The sequence below is a fragment of the Geospiza fortis genome, unplaced genomic scaffold (genome assembly GCF_000277835.1).
Source record: "Geospiza fortis unplaced genomic scaffold, GeoFor_1.0 scaffold112, whole genome shotgun sequence".
NCBI lineage: Eukaryota > Metazoa > Chordata > Aves > Passeriformes > Thraupidae > Geospiza > Geospiza fortis.
This window is the reverse complement of record NW_005054298.1, coordinates 327,122-343,060: the sequence shown is the minus strand read 5'-3', so window position 1 is coordinate 343,060 and position 15,939 is coordinate 327,122. Positions and strand designations below refer to the sequence as shown.

Genomic DNA, 15,939 nt, shown 5'->3' with positions numbered 1-15,939 from the left:
ATGTCAGGGGTCACACTAAACCTGAGGGATGCATTTAGATGGTTGGAATAGGGAGTTGTAAAATCAGGGAATAATGATAATAATAATAATAATAATAAAAAATTATAAAATTTTTGCAGCTCAGCAAAAAAAGGAAATAGGAGCACAAAAAGATTCCTGGATTTGCACAAAAAGAGGAAATTTTTTTGAGCATTGGGAGGACACAGCCACGCCTCCATCTCCCTGCCTTGTCCCGGCTCCAGAAACTCCAACCTGGAGCAGAATAACAAAAAATGACAACAAATGGAGCAGAATAACCAAAAAAACCCCCCAAAAATGGAGCAGAATAACAAAAAATAACAAAAAATTGAGGAAAATTCTGTGTAAGAATTCAGTTTAAGGACATTTCTGCTGGGATTTGTGCTCTCTCAAGGCTCATCTTAGGTTTCTTTCTCTTCCACCCCTGATTTCTGCTCCTCCCTCTGGCTGTTTCATTCAGTTTAAGGACATTTCTGCTGGTTCCCAGGAATAATGAGGAGAGCAAGGAGAATAAAGAGAAATGATGGATGACTCCAAAAACCACAAATCAAGTAAGAAAAAGAGGAAATTTTTTTGAGCATTGGGAGGACACAGCCACACCTCCATCTCCCTGCCTAGTCCCACTCCCAGAGCCTCCAACCTGGAGCAGAATAACATAAAATGACAACAAATGGAGCAGAATAACAAAAAATAACAAAATTGGAGCAAAATACCAAAAAATTGAGCAGAATTCAGTGTAAGCATTCAGTTTAAGGACATTTCTGCTGGGATTTGTGCTCTCTCAAGGCTCATCTTGGGTTTTCCTTCTCTTCCATCCCTCATTTCTGCTCCTTCCTCTCACTGTTTCTTAAAGGAGGGGGTAAAACATTCAGATTTCCCAGGAATAATGAGGAGAGCAAGGAGAATAAAGAGAAATGATGGATGACCCCAAAAACCACAAATCAAGTAAGAAAAAGAGGAAATTTTTTTGAGCATTGGGATGACACAGCCACGCCTCCACCTCCCTACCTTGTCCCAGCCCCAGAACCTCCAACCTGGAGCAAAATAACAAAAAATGGAGGAAAATAACAAAGAATAACAAAAAAAATGGAGCAAAATAACCAAAAATTCCCCCAGCTGGGTGAGGAGGAGCATCCCAGGTGCTCCTGGTGCCAAGGGTTGCAGTCCCAGCTTTCCAGGCCCGGGAGGTACCTGTGGCACAAAGCAGGAGGATTTCACCTGGATGGGATTCTGCAGCTCTGCTCATCATTAAATTGGGATTATTTGATTTTTTCTTCACCCCACCCTGTTTTCCCCAGCCTTTGAAGAGAGGCCAGAAGGCTGCAAAAGCTGTCAGAGTTCTGGTTTTGGGGCCATTCCAGGCTCAGGGAATTCTGCCAGCTCGGAGGAGTTTAGCAAACACGGGCAGGAGATGATCCCAACAGCAAAATTGCTGCTCCTTGGGGTGGGGGGAGATCCTGGATATAACATTTATTTTCTAAAGATTTGTATTCAGAATGGTCATAAAGATGGAGAAGGAGCCTGGTTTTGGCTCCCAGCTCTACACCAGATTTACACCTGGGTGTAAATCCAGCCCTAGCTGGGTTAAATTCATCCTGGTTTATCAGTAAAGGTCCTTGTGGTCATCACCTGGAGGATTTTCCTTCTCCTCTGCAGGAATTCCCATGGGTCTCCATTTTTCATGGACAAAATGTTCCTTTTTCCTTTAATTTCAGCACTGGTTGGGTAAATCCTGGCTGTTTCTGTTCTTTAGGAATGGACATAATCCCACTAAATTACAGATTGGATTTTGAAATCCAATATATAATTAATATATTATATTACATTATATTATATTGTATTATATTATGTTATATTCTATTTATTATATATTATATAGATCATATAATATTATATATATTTTACTATATTAGTTATATATTCTATTTAGAATATCTATTTATGTAGACATATACATTTTTATTTTTACTTATTACATAGTTGTATTCATATATTATATTTATAATATATTTCTATTAAAATATATATTTACATAAAAATTAAATAAAAATTATATGTTTTGGGTTTATATATATATATATGTAATTTGGGGGCCTGCTACTTCGGGTTTGACTTTTTTCCTGACAAATCTGCTTCTTTTGCGGTTATTAATTGTAAAATTCCACGTGTGTCTATAAAAACACAACATTTCTGGCTGCCTGCAAATGCCTCCCAGTCTGGCAAGGATTGAATAATTTTTAAGGTATGAAATTATTCCTTAACATTAGAAAAATGGGAAAGCTGGGGAGTTGTCTTTCATGGGAGAGGTTTGCAAGTTGGAAATTGGACCTTTCCAAGTCTTAACCTAATATATTGATATTTTAATGTCAATTTATTAGTTTTTATTAGGCTTTATTTATTTTATGTCTTATTTATTAGGTTTTCTTTATTATATGTCTTAATGAAATAAATGGACATTTTCCTTTCCTTGATATTGACTTTTTGGAGAGCACTTAAACCTTATTATGAATAATGCTAATTACTCATTTGGAATGATTTCCCTGGAGGCTCATCCAGCAGTTAATTAATTTTCTTGAGCCTGGCTATTGATTATTTTGATTATTTCCATTAATCTGCTCTTGGTCCAGCCCTTTCCATATCTCATCTCTTGTCTTTGCCTCACTTCTCACGTGCCCCTCTTTTCTCTCCAAATTTGGTTTTATTTAAGGGGCTTAAGCCATAAAACTCTGCCCGAGTTAACTTTTTGACCCCATTTTTGATAACAGCAGCTGGAGAACTTTATCTTTGCCCAGCACTTTGTGCTGTTTCTGCAGTGTCTGATAAGAGCTGGAGGAATTCCGCCCCTGCTCCAGCATCTCCTCACTCTGGTCCAGGCAAAATTGGTGTTTTTATCCTTAAATGGCTGCAAAAAGCAAAATCTCCTCAGTCTGGCCCAGGAAAAAATGGTATTTTTATGCTTAAATGGCTGCAAAAAGCAAAATATACATGAAATTTTTAATGCTAAATTCATTCTTTTTCCTGTGAGGAAAAGTAGAAATTTTTATTCTCTTCTTGGCCAACGAGTTTGGTTTTTGACCTTAAAATCCTTCCTGCCATAATATTTAATAGATTATTTTTTGCGATTTGAGTTCTTTGGAAGAAGCTGGTGAATATTTTAATGGGATTTTTGCTTTCAGGACTGTTCTCAATCCATCAGAGGAGCGCCAGCCCCCAAATAGGTCTCATCCTATAGATTTTGTTGCTCACCCTGCTGTAGGTTTTTACAGGGAGAACTGAAGGGTGGGTGTGGAATTGGCGGGGTAACAATTGCAATGTTCTCATGGTTGAGTTTTGTAAATTGAATTTTTCCTTCTGCATAAAAAAGCTGTGTTTTAATGGTTCAGTTTTGTAAATTCAATTTTTTCCTTCTGCATAAAAAAGCAGTGTTTTCATGGCTGAATTTTGTAAATTCAATTTTTCTCCTTCCTGCGTAAAAAAGCTGTGTTTTAATGGTTCAGTTTTATAAATTCAGTTTTTTCCTTCTACATAAAAAAGCTGTGTTTTCAGAGTTGAGTTTTGCAAGTTGAATTTTTCCTTCTGCATAAAGACACTGTGTTTTCATGGCTGAATTTTGTAAATTCAATTTTTTTCCTTCTGCATAAAAAAGCAGTGTTTTCAGGGCTGAATTTTGTAAATTCAATTTTTCTCCTTCTGCATAAAAAATCAGTCTTTTCATGGTTGAGTTCTGTAAATTTAATTTTTCCTTCTGCATAAAGACACTATGTTTTCATGGCTGAATTTTGTAAATTCAGTTTTTCTCCTTCCTGCATAAAAAAGCTGTGTTTTCCTAGTTGAGTTTTGTAAATTGAATTTTTCCTTCTGCATAAAAAAAGCTGTGGTTTCATGGCTGAATGTTGTAAATTCAATTTTTCTCCTTCTGGCACCTCCTCCCTGCACCCTGCCCTGCTCTCACTGCCCTCTCCCACATCCCTGCTCCTTTCCCAAGATGAGGAATTCCCGATTTTTCCATCAAGTTGCAGGTCTCCATCCTTAGGGTCTTCTCTGCATTTTTTTGTTCCTATAAATCCTGAAATCCAGGGGAAAGCAGCACAATACACAGAAAAAGATTGATTTATTTTGGAGTTCTGTACTTCAGTCTAATCAGCCTTTGTGTTGAAACTAAAGAGAAAATTAAATTTTTGTTATTATTGATAATATATTCAGTTTTCTTTTGTTAAATCTATAAATTTTCATTAATTACACCCATTGTCCCCAGGTCAGAAATTCCTTCCATTAAATGACCTTAAGCAGCCAAGGATTTGGGGAGATGATTGAGGGAGGCAGACAGGGCAGGGGGAATGAATATCTTCAATTATAAATGTATATATTATAGATATATGAATATATTACATTCTTTTAAAAGATGGAATGAATATATATATTTTATATATATAATTATATATATTAATATATTATATCCTTTAAAAAGATTGAATTAATATACAATTATATATGTATGAATATGTTATATTCTTTTAGAATATGGAATGAATATGTGTATTTTATATATATAATAATAGTATATATATATATATATACTATAATAATAGTAAATATAATAATATATATGAATATATATATATAAAATACATATATTCATTCATTTATTATTATTCATTTATTATATTCTTTTAAAAGGTTTAATGGATATTTTTATTTTAAATATATTATAATATATTAATATATAAAAATACATATATTCATTCCATCTTTTGAAAGAATATAATAATTTCATACATACATATATATATACATAAAATATATATATTCATTCAATCTTTTAAAAGAATATATTTGTATGTATATATAAAAATATCTATATATAATACAGATGGAATTCTTTTCTATCAGAGGCAGAGGAAGGGACCAGGTGCACAATATTCCACACTGTTCCCTTCAGCTGCTGCATCCATTTCTTTGTAGGTATGACAATGTTTAGAACATTTTAAGACACTTCCTGTGGGCACTGAGGAGGTTTTTTGGATGAGCATCCCTTTATCCCGACCATTACACATCCCCTGAATTGTCAGGAATGTTGGCTTTGGTTTTTTTCCCCTTTTCAGCCCCCAAAGTCCTTTCATGGTGGGTAAGTGAGAGCCCAGAATTGCAGCATAAACTTCTCTTATTTCAAAAGGTTGTTGAACCTCTTTTTTCCCCTCTGTAATAAAGTTTATTGCTTCCTCTGTCTTTCCCTGGCATCGTGGAAAGGGGAGATTTCCCCTGGCTGGGTAATTTTGTTCTGTGGAATTCTCCAGGCTTAAAAAAAAAAACCTGAAAGGGAAATTCAATTTACAAAACTCAACCATGAGAACACAGCTTATTTATGCAGAAGGAAAAATTCAATTTACAAAACTCAACCATGAGAACACAGCTTATTTATGCAGAAGGAAAAATTCAATTTACAAAACTCAACCTTGAGAACACAGCAATTATTCCCCCACCAACTCCACATCCACCCTCCTATATATGTGCGAACATATATTTTTTAAAAGAATATATTCTTTTAAAAAATATACATATTCTTTTCATCTATAGGATGAAACCTGTTTGGGGCCTGTGCATTTAATTTTGTTTCAAGGAAAGAAAAAAAAAAAAGCTGCTTATTCCTGTAATCTCTTTTCTCCAGAGCCATATTAAATTCCAGTTTCCAGCCTTGCACAGGTGAGGGGGAGATTTAAACCAGCTGCAGGTGAGGTATAAAAGTGAGTTTGTGTTCCAAACTCAACTTTTGGCTTTGGCAAAGCTCAGCTCTTTGAGGAGATGGAAAACTGGCAGGAATTTAATCTCATTAATGGATTTTCAGACAAAATGAATTATTTTGCACATGGGGAAAAATCCATCCAGGCACGATGGGGGGTTCTGGATTTTAAGCTGAAGTTAACTGACATTAACTGAGTGTCAGTTTGAGGTGTGAAAGGAATAATGCACTTTTCGTTCCCTGTTTTCAGCTCACAAACCCTTCACCCTAGTGGTGCTTCCCAGGTTTATCGTGTTCATCAGGGATTATTTTCTTTCTGAAATCATCTCGTGTGCTTGGTGCAGGCAGACACCTCCCATGCCAGCACCCTGCCCCGAGCTAAAACCATGTTGTGCCTCACTTTTACAAGATCTCAGATAAAGAACTCGGTAATTTCTGGTAATTAAGGCCAAATTTTCGTTCCAAGAGGGGTTCTGGGTGCAGCCAAAGGAAATTGTGGTGGTTCAAGATCCGGTGGATGAGTTCACTTGGATTCCGTCGCTGTTGCTCCTTGCAGATGTCTGTCAGTGTGATGTAAAATCTGTTTTTCTGGGGTGTGTGTTGTGCTAATAATAACGTGCTGTGAGGCAAAAAGTGAAAAAATACAGACTTAACTCAGCAGGGAAAAAAAAAGATAAAACTTCCATAGCAAAGAGCTTTCAATTTGCAGATCTGGAATAATTGTTGGGGTGCTTTAATCGTTATTTCATTATTAATCTTTATTTAATTGTCAAAATATTCGCTTTCCCCCACCTTTTCATTTTAAATGCGTCTGCTTGTTTCCCAAAGAAAATTTGGGGGTTTTTAAAAATTTGTTCTGCCCACTTGTTCCCTGGCTGAGTTTTTCAGGAATTAAACGGTCTCCAGAGGAGAACATGAGACTGGGGCAGCCAGGGAGCTCTTTCTGCCCTTTCAGCCAAGCTGAATTTCCTCTGTGCCCTTTGGGATTTGTGGCAGGGCCACGTCAGCTGTTGGGTTTTACCTTTCCAGCCCCAAACAGAAAATTCCTTTCTGCCTGTGGAGCTCCCCTGTCCCGAAGTGCAATTTAACAAGCCCAACAGAAGCATTTGCAATTATCTAACGGCACCTGAAAATTGCTTACTGAATGACAGCAGGAAGTTTCATTTGCATTCCATATCTGATGCTCAATCTGCTAATCCTCCAGTGAGCCTGCCAGGAAAAACAGGCTGGAATTTTATTAAAATCAGAAAGCGGGGATGCTGCTTCCCACTTTTCCATCACACCCTGCAAGGTCCCAGCCTTCTGGAATATTTTAATTATTTCAGCCGTTGTGTTTCCTGGCTGTTTTCTTGAAATGGGTTTTAGTCACAGGGGGTTTTCGTAGCACCCAGCCCTTCCCTTTTGGGTTGTTTTCCCTCCCCCAGGAAAGCTGGAGCTCCCTGTTTGCTCCTGTTTATATAAGTTAATCTTCCATGTTGTGACATTTCCCCCCCCTCCCCCTCATTAATGAGAGCTCTTAATTGGGCCTAATGAAACATTTACTCACTCTGCTCGATAATATTATCTGCCAGCTCCACAGAGATAAGGCTCTGGGAAGAAAATAAGCTTTTGAAAGATCCTGGGTGAGATATGAAAGCCATTTTTTGGGGGCCAATATTTTCTTATTTGACTGGAGAACGCCCTCGTGGTGCAGCTGTGTAACCAAGCCACGGCAAACAACATCCATTATTTATTGGCAAACAAGGACACCTTTGACTGCACCAGGTTGGGAGGTCGATTCGCTGAGCCTTGCCCCCAGCCAGAGTGGCTTTTTTTTTTTTTTTTTTTTTTTTTTTTGTGTGTTTATATTCCCTCAGATTTTCCATTTGGCACGAGGGAAAGCCGGAGGAGCCCGGAGGAGGGGAGCAGGGGGGTCTGCAGCAAACTGGCACACGTGGAATTGTGCCTTTTATTTCTGCCCAGGTGCTTCAGATCCAGTTACAGCCCGTAAAGGCAGAGTTTCCTTCAGCCAGCAGCAAATACAGGACAGGGAGAGAAGCCTTGGAAATGTTGGAGTGATTCTGTTCCCTCCCTTCCTGCAGAAATGATTTAAAAATGCTTGAAGTGCGCTGTAATTTTGTGAAATTCTTGGTCAAAACTGGGTTGCTTGAGCTTTTCCAAGGGTATAATCAGGATATTCCAAGGATTTAAATGTCCCAGGCCAGGTTGGAAGGGCTTGGAGCAAGCTGAAGGTGTGGAAGTGGAAGGGAGGTGGAACTGGATGAGCTTTAAATTCCCTTCCATCCTGGAATTCCAGGATAAACACAGTTATTTGCAAGGGATCCAGGAAGGAGAGTGAGGACTTGACGCACAGAAAAGACTCTTCTCATCTGGTTACCAACATCCCTCCAGCATTTTTAAGGTTTTGGAGCCTTTTTGGAGTCAGGAAATCTGGATCCCTGATGGTGCAGGAGCACAAGGATGAGGTGATTTGGGTCAGGAATGTGGCGCTGGAAGTTGCAGCCTTGGAATTCCAGGAGTTGGATCAGCTCCACACTTTGGGGGGACCTGTTTGTTCATTTCTCTTCACTCCCTCAGGTTCCCTTGCTGCTGGTCTGTGCTGCTGTCTTGGGCAGAATCCTCGGGAAAGTTGGGAAATCTGTGGAATGGGAATGTTCACTGGTGTGGTCCCACCCAGGCCATCTCTCAGCAGTGGTTTTCCTGGAGGAAACTCATCCTCAGGGCTGGGCTGAGCCTCATCCCTTCACTTTTTGTCTTTTATTTGTCTTTCATGGCGCTGGACTATCCCAGGAAGGAGGGAATTTCAATTTCTGCAGTGCCACGGCACTCAGTGAGAGGCATATTGTGTAGCTCAAGTGCTTCTGCAAATACTTCATTATAAAATCCTGGTTTTTATCTTAATTTAATGCTCATTTGTGTCTTGAAAACAGAATTTCGGTGATCTGTTGCTGTTTGTTCTCTACAGATTCTTCTGCTTAATCCTTCAGATCCTGGGCTGCAGCCAGAGGAAATCTGGACCATCCTATGGAAAAGAGAGTTGGAAGTACACAGGGAGCAGAGGTAGGCTGGGACTCTGGAATTTCTCCTGAAATATATCCATAAAGCCAAGGTTTAATAAGCAGATCTCAAGCAGTAGGGTTAAATTGACAATAAAATTCACAAATCCTAAAATTCTGCTGTTTGCTTGGTTGGCAAAACCATCTCCACTGGAAAAGGAAAAACCCCAACCAATCCAAAAAACGCAGGGAAAAGAGGGAAATTCCTGGAAATCTCTGCTGAGCACCATTTCCAGCCTGGCCAGGGTGTGCCTGGAAGTTTGGAGGGAATGCCTTTGGCTCTGGTTTGGCAGGAGCCTCCACTCCAGCTTGTTTGTCCTGCTGGGAATTTGCATGGGAGGAGCGAGGTTGTGATTTGTAATATCTGAACCACGCTCCAGGGTCGCTGGAATTTGCCACAATTCCTTGGGTTTGTCTGGAGGTGTGGAAATCTGAATCCCAGCCTGTGCAAAATGCTCAGTTCTTCTCTCTAAAGCCTTGGCAGAGCACCCAGGGGGCCCCAAATAAATGGATTTTTGGGTGATTGCATTTCATCCATGTGAACTTTCCACCCTGCCCCTTCTCCAACACGTCTGTGCCTTCTTCCTTAGCATTCCCTTGGGATGCACTTAAAAACAAATAAATTGAATTTACACTCAAAAATTTTAATGGTGTGACAGTGCAAAGTGCACTTAAAATTCAGATGATGCGGCGTGCCTGAAGGGAAATTTATTTATCTCAGGCAAGGGATTGGTTGTTGGTGTTAAAATTGAGATTTCTCTGCATTTAGTGCTGTTTATCCCACAATGTTTCAAGCTGGACCTAAAGGACCTCAATCCTGCTGATTTTTAGGAATCCTTTTGAGGAACTTTTAAGGCTCAGGAGGCCAAATAGATGAGAGGAATAACGTGAATTTGAGTTGATTTTGCAAGTCCCAGCCCTCGGTGAGGAGTTCTGGCCAGCAGAAGGCACCACCAGCTCAGCTTTGCGCCGCTCCGCCGCTCGCCGGCGTTCCCGGCTGCATCTCCGCGCTCCCGGCAGGATTTGGCAGGAAATTCACCGTCCCGCAGCTCAGATGCTCACAATTCCCCCTAAACAACAATAATAATGTGTTCCCTTGCTGTTCCAGGCCTGAGGGCTGGGGGTTTCCCTGTGCAGTGATGCCCAGCATAGGAGCGTTGCGGCGCGCGCTGGCCGCGGCCGTTCTCCAATTCCTCATCCTCTCAGGACATTGGGCTGCAGCTGAGAACATCAACTTCCACAACATCAGGCCTCCTCTAGACCGTAAGTAGCCTTTTTTTGTGGAATTCTGGCCTTTTCTCTACGGAATTCTAGCTTAAAATTGGAATTATTTGCCTCCCGGTCCTTTGCGTTTCAGCAGTTCGTCTCCACAGAAACTTTAAAAATAAACATTCTGCTTCTCACCCCACAGCACTTTGTCCTTAATGTTTGACAAGTTGACTAAATGAAAATAAATCACATCGTTGCCGAATTAAAGGGTGCACGAGGACTTTGGCATTTCAAGGGCTTTTCTTGTGTTGTTTCTGTGTCCCTGCAGAGGAAATTGTGCGGCGGCTTCCTTGTAAATAACCCAGAACAGGTGGTTTTGGTCTTTTATCTTGTTGGGGGTTTTGTAAGGGGAGGAATAGGTGTTGCTGCATGCAATTAATTCACTCTGAAGGTAATTAAAAACCTCGTGGGACCTGTGAAGCCAGTTGGCACTAATGGAATATTTTTTTTTTGCCTCTTATCTGGCATCACCAGTGTTCCATCCCTTCATTTGCATTATCTGCATCGTCAAAGCAGCCAGGATATAATAGCTGGAAATAATACCTGCCCCTGATGAACCCTGCACCTTCCAGTAGTTCATTGAAATAATGGAAATTAGATTTTAAAAGAGCTTTTGTTTAAAGGATCCAACTTCTCCTTCCCAGCTGGAGATCAAGATTTGAAAATGCAGTTTTTCCATCAAAGGAAAATGGAGATTTATGTTTGCCCCACGAGGAGGGAGATAAACTCTTCCCTCTTCCCTGCTTTCCCCACCACTGCCTCAATTCTGGATTATGGGAGTGAAAACATGAGGAAATACTTTGAGTTCAAGCCTAGAGAGGAAAAAAAAAAGCTTTCTGCCGAACTCGTTTTATTTGTCTAACAGTGAAAAGATGTAAATGTATATAATTTATTTCTGTAAATACATGCGTGTACCAGCATCATTTTGGATATTTTACATTTTTTTCTCTCAGTGCTTCCCACCTGACTGCATTTTAATGCTTTTTTAACCCTTTCCAAGCCACTCCATTCCCAAACAGTTTCAAGTGCTTTACCTGTGACAACGCAGTGGACAACTACAACTGCAACAGATGGGCTGAGGACAGGTGGTGTCCTGAAAGTGAGTAAGCCTGGATAAGGAAATATTAAATATTTGTGATATTCAAACTTGCTTTTCCCTGACTCACCCCCTTGGAGAAGTCTGGCTCATGCATGGCATTAATTAATGTGCCAGCAGTTTTGTTGTTGGTAATGCTGAGTCGGGAATTTTCTGCTGATGTGACAATTTTGGCCATTCCAGAGTGTAAAGCAACAGGGAGAAGTTATTTATCTCCATCTCTCTCTGTTTTATATAATATATAACAAAAATATCAATATACAAGCATGTAAAATAATGTTAATGTATTAATATTAAATTAAATATTAATATTGAAGATAATATTAATGTTTTAATACAACAGTATTAAAATAGTTTTCATATTTTTATAATACATCCGTATTAATTACCTATTATTAATATATTATTTGAATATAATACCATATATTATATGTATGTTTCCCTGTGTGTATATATAATGATGTGCCACCCAAGAGTTAATTTTAATCTTGTTTAAAGCACCTGAAGAATTTCCTCTGTAGCTTTATTCTCCTCAGAGTGTAAAGCAACTGTGAAAAATTATTTATCTCCATCTCTCTCTGTTTTATGTAATATATAACAATATACAGATTTTTTAATAATATGTCAATATTCATGAACTACTTGTGTGTCTCTGTGTATATAATTATGCCCTTTCCAAGAGTTAAATTTAATCTTGTTTTAAAAACGTGAAGAATTTCCACTGTGGCTTTATTCTCTTTTAGAGTGTAAAGCAACAGGGAAAAATTATTTATCTCCATCTCTCCATTTTATGTAATATATAACAATATACAGATTTTTAATAATATGTCAATATTCATGAACTACTTGTGTGTCTCTGTGTATATAATTATGTCCTTTCCAAGAGTTCATTTTAATCTTGTTTAAAAAACATGAAGAATTTCCACTGTAGCTTTATTCTCTTCAGAGTGTAAAGCAACAGTGAAAAATTATTTATCTCCATCTATCTCAGTTTTATATAATGTGTAACAAAAATATTAATATCCAGATTTTTTAAGATTACATCAATATTAATTAACTACATGTGTTTCTCTGTGTGTATATATAATGATGTGCTTCCCAAGAGTTAATTTTAATCTTGTTTAAAAAAATCTGAAGAATTTCCTCTGTAGCTTTATTTTCTTCAGGGTTGTAAAGCAACAGTGAAAAATTATTTATCTCCATCCCCCGGTTTTATATAACAAAAATTAATATCCAAATAGAATTTTAATAATACATCCATATTAATTACCTATATATGTTTCTCTGTGTATATATATATATATAATGATGTGGTTCCCAAGAGTTAATTTAAAGATGTTGTTTAAAAAACCTGAAGAATTTCCTCTGTAGCTTTATTCCCTTCCCTTTGGATGCCATCCCGAAATTTCCTGTTCTTGGTGAGCAGCAGGACCTGCCTGACCGGGGCTCACACCTGTGCTGGGGAGGATAGAGCTCAGAGCAGACTGGAAACGTTTCCTCATTTTTCACCCCGGTGACATTCACGGGAGCGCTGGGAAAGGGGAAGGAGCAGAGCAGAGGAATGAGGAAACAAACCTGAAACCAGCCTTTTGGTTTTGAAACAAACCTTTTTGGCAGGAACCTGCTGCCAGAAAGAGGAGAGAAACAAAAATAAACCTGCGGATGATGGTGCTAATTAGTAACTCCAATCCAAGCAGCCTTGCTGGAGGTTGGAAGGGTCAGCTGAGATTTCACAGGAATTAATTTCTTGCTAAATGCTCTTTTCATCAAGTTGCAGATGATTCTGCAGAGCCATTTTCTGGGGATGATTTGCTGAGCTGTGTGTAGATGTGAGAGGCTGTTCTGACGGATCAGCGATGGCAGTCAGACTCCAGAATTCCTTTTAATGATGGGAATCAAACTCCAGATTCCTTTTAATGATGGGAATCAAACTCCAGATTCCTTTTAATGATGGGAATCAAACTCCAGATTCGTTTTAATGATGGGAATCCGACTCCAGATTCCCTTTAATGATGGGAATCCAACTCCAGATTTGTGTTTATTGGTGGGAATCAAACTCCAGAATTGATTTTAATGATGGGAACCAAACTCCAGAATTCCTTTTAATGATGGCAGTCAAACTCCAGATTTGTGTTTATTGATGTTAATCAAGCTCTGGATTGCTTTGCAGGCACGCGGTACTGCCTGACCGCCCACCTGTTCACGGCGCGCGGGGAGAGCACCTCGGTCACCAAGAGATGCGCCACGGGCGAGGAGTGTCACCTGGTGGGCTGCCACCGCCGCGGGGACAGCGGCCACACGGTCAGCGCTGACTGCCTGCTCCTGCTCAGCTCCTGCTCTACTCGTACCCTGCTCATACCCTGCTCCTGCTCTGCTCCTGCCCTGCTCCTGCTCTACTCATACCCTGCTCCTGCTCGGCTCCTGCTCTACTCCTGCTCTGTGCTGCCTGCTCATGTCCTGCTCGTGTTCTACTCCTGCTCTGCTCCTGCTTTGCCCTGCTCGTGTCCTTCTCATGTCCCGTTCCTGCCCTATTCCTGCTTTACTCATGCTCTACTCATACCTTCCTCCTGCTCTACTCCTGCTCTGCGCTGTCTGCTGGTGTCCTGCTCATGTTCTACTCCTGCTCTGCTCCTGCTCTGCTTTGCCCTGCTCCTGTTCTATGCGTACCCTGTTCCTGCTCTACTTGTGCCCTGCTCCTGCCTTACTCCTGCTCTGCTCATGTTCTGCCCTGTTCCTGCCCTATTCCTGTCCTCTTCTACTCTACTCGTGCTCTGCTTTGCCCTGCTCCTGTTCTATGCGTACCCTGTTCCTGCTCTACTTGTGCCCTGCTCCTGCCTTACTCCTGCTCTACTCATGTTCTGCCCTGTTTCTGCCCTATGCCTGTCCTCTTCTGCTCTACTCGTGCTCTGCTCCTGCTCTGCCCTGCTCCTGCTCTATTCCTGCTCTACTGCTCTGCTCTACCTTGCTCCTGCTCTACTCATACCCTGCTCCTGCTCCACTTGTGCCCTGCTCCTGCTCTACTCCTGCCCTATTCCTGCCTGATTCCTGCCATACTCCTGTCATGCTCCTGCTGTGCCCTGCTCCTGCTCTACTCAGACCCTGCACCTGCCCTAATCCTGCCCTGCTCCCACCCTACTCCTGCCCTGCTCCTGGGTCTGGAGGTGGCCACTCCAGGTCCGGTTTTTCCAGAAGAATGTGCCAGGAGCTGGGAACAATGGGATTTCTGCATGCTCTGCACAGACCACAAAACCTGGAGGGGAAAACTGAGTGGGAGCAAAGTTTTTTGAGACAGAATTTTTCAGCTTAAAGAAAAGCTGGAACCTGGAAGGTTGCAGAGCAGATTTTGAGCGGATGTGTTAGGAAGGGAAGCTCTGTTTTCTGCAGTGCCAGTGTGGCTCTGTGACATCCCACCTCAGCTTGGGGACACACCTGGGGATGAGCGACTCCAGGAAAAAACTGCACTCCTGGTTTGGAGAATTGATTCATGGATAAATTGGATTTTAGGATGATTTTTAGCGTATCTGCTCCACCTGCTGCTCTGGCCAGGATGGGTCTGTTGAGCTCAGCTTCGAGACACTAAACGCGCATTTCTCTCTTAAAACCGCCCTGAATTAATCACCTCGAATGAATCCCCCCGAATTAATTACCCCGAGTTAATTACCGTGAGCTAACGACCCTTTTGTCCCAGCAGGAGTGTGTTTCCTGCTGTGAAGGCATGATCTGCAACGTGGAGATCCCCACCAACGCCACCAACGCGGTGTTCGCCGTGCTGCAGGCGCGCAGGGCGGCCGCGGGCAGCTGCGCCCTGCCTGGCCTGCTGACGCTGCTGCCACTGGTGACACTGGTGACACTGGCACTGTCCTGACACAGCACCCCCAGACAGAGCTGCTGGGACAGCCCCCGGGCCGGGAACCTGCCGGGTCTCCAAGGAGAAGTCACTGATTTCATCCCAGCGGATTTACGGAGAGGCGCGTCCCGAACTCCTTGGGTGTTGTAGTGGGAATCCTTCCCCGGCAGTGTTGGAAATAAACCCCACAAAAACCCTCCAGTGGGGAGGAATCAAGTTTTAAATCCCTATTCTCTGAGGAAAATGCACACTTTTTTGGTTTTTGGGACAGGACTGTGACAATCACAATTGAAAGGAGCTTTGGGTGGATGATGTGGAAAGGTGGGAATTTAAACCTTTAATGTGCATAAACAACTCAGAGTTTCTTATCAAGGTGTGTCTGAGCTTATCTTGATTTCATAGAGAACACCTCTGGTTTTCATAGAGAACAAATACGAGGTTGGTTTTTTTTCTGCTTGATCAGAGCTCTTATTTCTCCTGGCAATAATACAAATTTTTTTTTTTCTTTCTGTAAAATGCCTCATGCTCCTTCTGTTTTGAAGCTGTGGGAAATGTAGAATTGCTTAAAAGCCTGTTGGAGCACTCAGAGCAGAATTCCTGATCTTTCAAAGCAAAGGGCTTATTTCCTTGCAATTGAGTGTCCCCTCAGAATAACACAAAAATATTATTTTTGTGATACTGGGATATCACTACTTCGAAATCACAGCTATGGTCAAGCAGCTTCATTATCCTAAAAATTCCAAGTGAGCACTTGGAATAAATAAGGAGGGAATTCTGCTGTGTTCTCTCTTGATTTGCACAGGTTTTTTCCAGGAATTTTTTTGTCCTGATGGATGTTTTCAGGAAGGATGGATCACTTAAACTGACTCAAAAAAGAGATTTGGAGCTGCTCCCTTAAAAAATCGAGTAGCTACAA

General features: G+C 40.9%; 1 protein-coding gene across 3 annotated transcripts in view; it reads left to right on the top strand.

The window, feature by feature from the left end:
• The window catches only part of LYPD6B (LY6/PLAUR domain containing 6B), a 42,105-nt gene extending 26,384 nt beyond the window's left edge, over positions 1 to 15,721 (top strand). The window contains exons 1-6 of one of the 3 annotated variants that reach the window (XM_031057551.1): positions 8,182 to 8,220; positions 8,721 to 8,815; positions 9,920 to 10,074; positions 11,081 to 11,179; positions 13,347 to 13,477; positions 14,868 to 15,721. In XM_031057551.1, coding sequence (XP_030913411.1) covers positions 8,197 to 8,220; positions 8,721 to 8,815; positions 9,920 to 10,074; positions 11,081 to 11,179; positions 13,347 to 13,477; positions 14,868 to 15,041 — 678 coding nt within the window. In that variant the 5' untranslated portion in view covers positions 8,182 to 8,196 and the 3' untranslated portion in view covers positions 15,042 to 15,721. Of the gene's footprint in view, positions 1 to 8,181; positions 8,221 to 8,720; positions 8,816 to 9,919; positions 10,075 to 11,080; positions 11,180 to 13,346; positions 13,478 to 14,867 lie in introns of those variants that run through there. The other 2 variants (XM_014312340.2, XM_031057558.1) reach the window with 2 other exon arrangements.
• Positions 15,722 to 15,939: the final 218 nt, after the last annotated feature.